This window comes from Xenopus laevis, chromosome 9_10L, assembly GCF_017654675.1.
Source record: "Xenopus laevis strain J_2021 chromosome 9_10L, Xenopus_laevis_v10.1, whole genome shotgun sequence".
NCBI classification, from domain to species: domain Eukaryota; kingdom Metazoa; phylum Chordata; class Amphibia; order Anura; family Pipidae; genus Xenopus; species Xenopus laevis.
The window spans coordinates 7,958,183-7,967,233 of record NC_054387.1 but is presented as its reverse complement, the minus strand read 5'-3'; the positions used below and the strand labels follow the sequence as shown (position 1 = coordinate 7,967,233).

The following is a 9,051-nucleotide window of genomic DNA, read 5'->3' as shown; positions in this document are numbered from 1 at the left end:
TGCACCAACGTTTATAATAAAGACGTCCATACAACTTTAAATTACCCGCCGTATACAAATTGACCTAAGCGCAAGATCACTAGAGAATTTTTCGCTAGGCACAAACGAGCGATAGCGCATCTTCGCTATGAAATGCTTGCACTGCAGAAGAAACGCTAGTGAAAAGTCGCCAACGCAACTTTGCATATTAGTGAATTAGCGTAGTGGTAGCGAATTTGCGCCTGGCGAAGGGTTGCGATGTGTGAGAAACGGTCACTGGCGACAATTCGCCCTTTAGTGAATCTGCCCCCAAGTCTTTTATACATAGGTCCATTTTGGGGTGTTATGCTCTATTGGTCACAGTCCAGAAAACAGAAATTTCAAGTCTCACTACATGTGGCTCATTGACGAATTTGCCAAAATACATAAAAGTCTGAAATGTTCCAAGATGTTTAATTTATATGTTGAACTAGGAAAAAAAGTAACTTGTGTCTTAACTTGGACTTATTATATATTTATGTTTTCGCACGCATAATAGAGTGAAAAGAATGTGATAAAACCATCTTTCTCGCTATTTTGGGTAACACAGATTTAACAGTGCTTGATGGACTATATCCTTCCAGCAGTAATTGTTGTCCTTACATTCAACCCCATCGAATTACTTTATTCTAGTTGCAAAGTTTGCACCAGGCCTAATAACCCTTATCATCCAAGAATCAGGGAACATGGTCACCATATATCATATAGGTTGCTATGGGTTACTAGACCTCTAGGCTCAGGGGCGTAACTATAGAGGAAGCAGACCTGAGGCTTCAGGGGGGCCCAGGAGGTATAGGGGCCCCATGAGGCCCTAATTAATATACAGTTTCAATAAATATTGGTAAAACAAGTCAATCTCTAGACTTTTTTGGGGGGCCTGAAAAGGAATTTGCTGTGGGGTCCAGTATTATCTACTTAAACCACTGTCTCTAAAACCTTCAAGGTAATTTAGAAAATTAAGAGCAATGGTAGTAACGATAAATTCATAAATGACTCTGAGTCTGGATACCCATGTTCAGTCAACCTCTGTTCTAAGATCTACCTGTAGGGAACTACATGGTCAATCTGCTAGTGCCTCATGTTATATCACATGTCTAAACCTTAAAGGGATACTGTCATGGGAAAAAAAAATATTTTCAAAATGAATCAGTTAATATTGCTGCTCCAGCAGAATTCTGCACTGAAATCCATTTCTCAAAAGAGCAAACAGATTTTTTTATATTCAATTTTGAAATCTGACATGGGGCTAGACATATTGTCAATTTCCCAGCTGCCCCAAGTCATGTGACTTGTGCTCTGATAAACTTCAGTCACTCTTTACTGCTGTACTGCAAATTGGAGTGATATCACCCCTCCCTTTCCCCCCCCCAGCAGCCAAACAAAAGAACAATGGGAAGGTAACCAGATAGCAGCTCCCTAACACAAGATAACAGCTGCCTGGTAGATCTAAGAACAACACTCAATAGTAAAAACCCATGTCTCACTGAGACACATTCAGTTACATTGAGAAGGAAAAACAGTAGCCTGACAGAAAGCATTTCTCTCCTAAAGTGCAGGCACAAGTCACATGACCAGGGGCAGCTGGGAAATTGACAAAATGTCTGGCCCCATGTCAGATTTCAAAATTGAATATAAAAAAGTCTGTTTGCTCTTTTGAGAAATGGATTTCAGTGAAGAATTCTGCTGGAGCAGCACTATTAACTGATTCATTTTTAAAAAAAACATTTTTCCCATGACAGTATCCCTTTAAGGAATGGATGCCAACACTTGTTTTTACATGGAAAACTGCTTCACTGTATCAAACACACTCGGCAGCAGCCATATTTTGAAACTAACCCTTCATGGGTAGAATGAGATATCAAACTCAACGTGGCTCAGGAGGTGGACAGACTGGGAAGCCTCATCAAGGCTGACTTGGTTGGGTTATTCAATAGTCATTACAAATATTTATCCAACTTGAGAAATAACAATGGCACCTATCGGTGAAGCTCAACATAAAAACCCCAATGTGCTCGTAATGTGGCCTCTTTTTAAGTTTATCAATGGCCAAAGAACAAGACATGGAGTGAGTATCATTCATTTGTTTTCTGTGTGCATGCACTCCTGGAAAATAAAACCTAGGCTCAACTATGAAACAACTATTAGATGATCCTCTTGGAATCCTTCGGAGGATCTGATACCTCCATATCAACTTGGATTTCATCCTGAAGCATATGTACATGGCAAAATATTGAAATAGCATGACTTTAGAACAATCACAGCAACACAAGCAAGTTATCCATGGCGGTTTGAAACCAAATACAATAAAATGAAGTTCTTGTGTAGTTGAGTGGCCATCAGATGACTCCAGGAAAGCTTCTACACTCCAGCTGTCCGGACTGATCAGATTAAAACCATCTGCTCTTTGCAATTTCATTGAATCCATAACAAAGTATACATAAATATATATAATTATGGGTGCTACTATGCCACACTGTATGTTGTCGTGGTATTGACACATTTTTGTGGAAAGCCGTTGAGATCCTCCTGAACCGTGACATCATGATCGGGACTCTCGTGGGAACTGTCCTTGATGACGCTGTAATACACGGGAACGTTGTACTTCGCTGCCTTCTCTGTCCTCTTCTGCTCGCACTTGCACAGGTTTTTGAAGGCAGCTCTGAACTTTTGGGACATCAGGTTGTAGATGATGGGATTGATGGCGCTGTTAAGGTAGATGCACAGTCTGCAGAACAATACGAACCAGACGTTGAGGTATGGAGGGTCCATAAAGGAGTTCACAACCACCAGAGTGCGGTATGGCATCCACAGGAGAGCAAAGAGGATCACTACAACTGCTAGCATCTTGGTCACCTAATGGAGAAAAGGAATACAACAATTATAGAGTGACAGGTCTATTCTCTTGGCAAATGTCAATTCAGTGATATCTCAATGTTTTTATGGCACCAACCCAGGGACCCCAACTAGTGGTAGGCAAAAGTAAATCCAACTTCAGCATTTTCTTGCTCCAACAGGGCCTTGTAAATAAATTGGAGGTACCTAATGTATTAAAAAGCAGCGCAGGTATACTGCTTAGCCAAGCCATAAACTGAAACTAGAAGGTGGAAAAAAAACAAATCATACTAAGAAATATGTTTATGGAATTATTTGAAATTCCTTTAAGAATTATTTATTCACAAGGCCACTTGATTTTATTTGTGTACAAAGAAGCCTGAACTTCTAGCACAGAAAATTCCATTGTTCCTCAACCATCCGTATCTTACTGAAAGGATACACGATCTCTCCTGCTCTGCTTGATTATTATTTCTACTTATCACACACTCTTGTTTTTGAAGGAGCTGCTATTCATCCCGAAATATATGGACCCCCGAACCTGAACAAAAAGTCACAAAACAACCTTAAACTTCAAGCGAAGGTATTTTGTACACAATATAACCATATACGTCTACGGCAGGTATTTGTTTGTATTGTATTTAAGAGGATAATGGCCGATTTTATCTGGGATAAATATCTGTTAATATTATATTAACTCCTCAGTAACATTATATGTTCACTAAAGAGTTTCTGTCCTCCAACATACCTCCCAAGTGGACAGGCCTAAATTGCAGTAGTTGGAAGGCAGTGAGAGGGGGTTGAAGCCTGGAAACCTGACCTTGGTGGATCAGAGAATCAGGACATATATACCTACTAGGATAGATATCAGTGTCAGTGGGATACCTCTGTCTCCAGCTCTATATCTGGCTATGGGCTTCCACCTTGTATCTGCTGCGTTCAACCCTTGCTAGCAATAGTAAGACAAGGTTGTGTCTTGGAAAAAGCTAGAACAGAATATTAGATGTTGTCATCTATTAGCAATAGCTTCCTAAACTCTTCTGTATAGATAATAACCTTCAACATAAAACTCCAGGTGTTTGTAAAAATGAATGCACTTTCTTCTTGTAAGCTAATCACCCTTAAGTTACCTTTAAGATGTCCATCAACAGATTCTGGGATGATCAACAATGCATAATATCTGGAACCATCACTCCCCCAAGTTCATCCTCCCGGATGTAGCCCTCCCCAAAATGCTTCTTTTTCCCTACCAGCTGGTGTGGAGCTCTGAGGTTCTTTCTGACTATATAGTTGACCCTACACCACCTAAGATCTCAACTTCATTTCTGCTTTCCATCACACTGCCTCCTTCTCCCATCCCATCAGGCGCTTCCTTCTACCACTCCAACCAATACCTTCTTCTACAGCCTACACAGGGGTCCCCAAGTTGGAGAGCAACACAAGCATGGAAGAAGTTCCTGGGGGTGCCAAATATGGTTTGATTGGCTATGATTGGCTATTGGTAGCCCCTATGAGGACTGGCAGCCTACAGGAGTCTCTGTTTGGAAGTACAAAGGGTTTTTATACAACCAAAACTTGCTTCCAAGCCTGGAATTAAAAAATAAGCACCTGCTTTGAGGCCACTGAGAGCAACATCCAGGGGGTCGGAGAGCAAGATGTTGGTCAATGGTTGGGGATCTCTGGTCTACACCATTAAATGCCTCCTTTTGACTTCTCCATCTGCCTCCTTTGACCATCTTCTCAAATGTTTGCTGTTTCTGGTCATTCTCTTCCTTCTTTCTACTTCTACCTGATGTCTTGGTCTAAATTTTACCTTGTGTCTGTTATCTCAACATGTAAAATTTAAGGTAAAGAGGAATCAGATAAAAAACGAACTGGAGCACAAGACTAAATGTTGAACCCAGGATGAGTAGTTAATATTCTCATGGGGGAACAAACCTTCTATAAAGCTTCATCACTGCCCTCCCAAGATGTCTAACTTTCCTTCCCGGATACTGGAATACTTCTTTGCCATTAATAATAATATGTTGGACTATGCTGGGAGCTGTAATTCAGCAATATTTAATATGATGGTATTTAGCTCCTTTAACCTTACAGGTACATTTTTAGACATCAGCACAATTAGGGAGATTTCCTAAACCCGTGGTGGAAGTGTAGGCTGGTGAGACGAATTTAGATAGAATTAAACAACACAAGTAATGAAGTATTTACAAACCGCAGGAAATAAACATTGGGGGTGCTGGTTCTTTGTGACCCAGAGAAGTCAAGTACATTAATAAAAAAAAAAGCAAAATAATTAAAATCATTTCATTGCCTGGGTACATGAATGGCAATCGCTTCAGATTGGCTAAAAACGCAATTATTTTGGCACCCAGTGGGAGACAGAACAAACAAATGCCACTTAACAGAACAATTATCCGCTGCTGCAAATGAGCAGCTTCCAGCCAATGCAGGAACAGGAACGCTAATTGTCACAAATATTTCAGAAAAGAAAGTGTTATACAGAGAAAGATGGCAAAAATGGGGTTAGAAGTAGATTTATGGTGCCCACATGAGTGTTTATATCTAATTACATTCCATGTGTATTTGTTTTATGCTCTCCCTGACCCTGTTACTGTTAGTGCTGGAAGGGCTGCAGGGGAGATAAATGTTGAAACTAATAGGTTTAAGGGAGGCAGTTAGTAGTAAATCTGACACATAGGGACTGCCTGGCTTCGGAGCTGCTCAGGTGTCTCAAGGTGTCATGGCGGCACCCGGTACCTAAACCTACTACACATACATAGATAGGAAACTGAGAATGTATTTCTGTAATTGTGTTCAAATATGTGTCATTCTATATATATATATATATATATATATATATATATATATATATATATATATATATATATATTTATATATATACAGGTATAGGATCCCTTATCCGGAAACCCGATATCCAGAAAGCTCCGAATTACGGAATGGCTGTCTCCCATAGACTCCATTTTATCCAAATAATCCAAATTTTTAAAAATGGTTTCCTTTTTCTCTGTAATAATAAAACAGTCGCTTGTACTTGATCCCAACTAAGATATCATTAATGCTTATTGGAAACAAAACCAGCCTATTGGGTTTATTTAATGTTTAAATGAATTTCTAGTAGACTTAAGTCATGAAGACCCAAATTACGGAAAGATCCATTATCCGGAAAACCCCTGGTCCCGAGCATTCTGGATAACAGGTCCCATACCTGTATATATATTTTTATTACTTATGAGCTGTAATGGTTTTAGTGTAAGACAGGGCAGGCATTTTCCCTTGGATCACTCTTGGGGGCAAACTTATTAAAGGGCGAAGTGACTAACATTGGCGAAAATTCGCCAGCGTGACGTCATTTCGGTACTTTGCCGATTTACTAATGGGCGCAGGCGTAACTTCACTAGCAAAACTTCACTAGCTGGTGCTCATTCGAACTCAATCGCCAGACGAAGTTGCGCTCTGGCGAATGGACGTAACTGCGCAAATTCACTAAGATGCGGATTTTACTGAACGCCAGACTGAGCGCCAGACTTGCCTTCGCCAGCTCAGACCACGTGATGCAATAGTGCAATAAAGTAGATAGGACTTCCTCAAAATTTAGTTGAAAGTCCCAAAAAACGCTTGCGTCTTTTCCTTTTTTCAGGGTGATAGGCTGCAACAGAGCATACATTTTTTTGGGGGTAACCGGCTTCCCCACTATATTTCCTAACATATGGCACATAAACTATACATGTGTAGGGCAATATAACAACTTTATTTTATTTTATTAAGGTTTCCCGGGTTTTGTAATGTAATATATTTGCTGCATCATATACGTCCATTCAATTTTAACTTCAATTTTAACTTCCCGCCGTATGCAAATTAGCCAACGCTGGCGCAACTTCACCAGCGTTTGGCGTCCTGAATGCAACTTCGCATGTTAGTGAATTAGCGTTGTCTGAGCGCATTTTCGCCTGGCGAAGTGTTGTGCTGCCTGCAAAGCTGTCGCTGGCAAATTTTCGATGCTGAGTAAATTTGCCCCTTGGGACTTGGGATTCTCATGCATAAAATAAAACATGCAAAAGTTCATAGAGACTGGATATCTATTGTTTCCCATTAGATTTGGGTTCCAGCCTCCCTGAGATGCTTGTGATCCCCTAAACCCCAACTCATGGCAAGTTCTTGTTACAATTCATATTGCAGCAGAGAATTGACTTAATGCTTCTCCGGCTGTGTTTCCTTTCATTTTCCCCCACGAGTGTCTTTTATATAAATGCGGCAAACTTTAGTGATTGGCATAACAGCAAAGCATTCCATTCTTAATCACGGCTGGCAGGCTGCCCACAGTTGGATTTATACACCTATTAAGCCATTTTACTGTCCGAGAGCGGGTTCTCCCAACAATAACAGATACATGGATGGATAGATATACTATAGATAGATAGATAATTGATTATAGAGAGATAGATAGATAGAAAGATAGATAGAGAGATAGATAGATAGAGAGATAGATAGATAGAGAGAGAGAGAGAGAGAGAGAGAGAGAGAGAGAGAGAGAGAGAGAGAGAGAGATAGATAGATAGATAGATAGATAGATAGATAGATAGAGAGATAGATAGAGAGATAGATAGAGAGAGAGATAGATAGAGAGATAGAGAGATAGAGAGATAGAGAGATAGAAAGATAGAAAGATAGAAAGATAGATAGAGAGATAGAGAGATAGAGAGATAGATAGATAGATAGATAGATAGATAGATAGAGAGATAGATAGATTATTGATTATAGAGAGATAGATAGAGGGATAGAAAGATAGAAAGATAGATAGAGAGATAGATTATTGATTATAGAGAGATAGATAGAGGGATAGAAAGATAGATAGATAGAGAGATAGATATATAGATAGATAGAGAGATAGTAGATAGATAGATAGATGATAGCTAGATAGATAGATAGATAGAGAGATAGATAGATAGATAGATAGATAGATAGATAGATGATAGATAGATAGATAGATAAAAAGATAGATAGATAAAAAGATAGATAGATAGATAAAAAGATAGATAGATAGATGGTAGAAGACAGCTAGATGATAGGCAGATAGATGGATGAATGGGCAGATAGAAGACAGATGATTAATAGACGGATAGATGGATAGACAGATAGATAAATAAATAGGTAGGTAGAAGATGGATAGATAGATAGATAGATAGTAGACGACAGCCAGGGCTGGATATACATAGTAAGCAACCCTAGGCTCACTGGTGTTCGTCGCCCCCATCCTCTCCCTTTTATTTGTGCAAATTTTCATTATCTGGACCTGAGCAATGGGGATTGGAGCATGGGAAATTAAAAAAACGATTTTATCATCTGCGCATCCCCAGTGATCCTGAACCAATGTGGGTGTGCTTGGGCAGCATGCCGCCCCCTAAAATCCTGCTGCCCTAGGCCCGAGCATTGGTGGCCTCTCCACAAATCTGGGCCTGACTACAGCTTCTGTATATGATAGATAACTGGATGGACAGATAGACCAACACATGGATAGACATTCAGATAGATGGATTAGACATGGATGGATGGAAAGGCAGATAGAAGACAGATAGATGGGTAGATAAACTGATAGATAGATGATAGATAGATAGATGATAGATAGATAGATAGATAGATAGATAGATAGATGATAGATAGATAGATATATAGATAGATAGATAGATAGATAGATAGATAGATAAATAGATAGATAGATAGATAGATAGATAGATAGATAGATAGATAGATAGATAGATAGATAGAGAGATAGATAGATAGAGAGATAGATAGATAGACAGGCAGATGGATAGATAGATTGTAGAAGACAACTAGATGATAGACGGATAGATAAATGGATTGCTAGTCAGACGGATAGACAGATAGATAGATGATAGATAGATAGATAGATAGATGATAGATAGAAAGATAGATAGATAGATAGATAGATGGATAGACAGATGAATAGATAAATAGATAGGTAGGTAGAAGATGGATAGATAGACAGATGGATTATACATGGATGGATGGATGGAAAGGCAGATAGAAGACAGATGAATAGTTAGGTAGGTACAATATATATATATATATATATATATATATATATATGTCTTGAGAAAGGCCCGGAACGGTCCCGAAGCGTTGACAATACATTTTCTTTTCTAAACTACATTATGAAGC

General features: G+C 39.2%; 1 protein-coding gene across 1 annotated transcript in view; it reads right to left on the bottom strand.

Annotated features, from left to right (window-relative positions):
- Positions 1 to 2,367: 2,367 nt before the first annotated feature.
- Positions 2,368 to 9,051, bottom strand: part of LOC108701986 (thyrotropin-releasing hormone receptor) — a 29,685-nt gene continuing 23,001 nt past the window's right edge. The window contains exon 2 of the mRNA XM_018236994.2: positions 2,368 to 2,871. Coding sequence (XP_018092483.1) covers positions 2,482 to 2,871 — 390 coding nt within the window. The 3' untranslated portion in view covers positions 2,368 to 2,481. The remainder of the gene's footprint in view (positions 2,872 to 9,051) is intronic.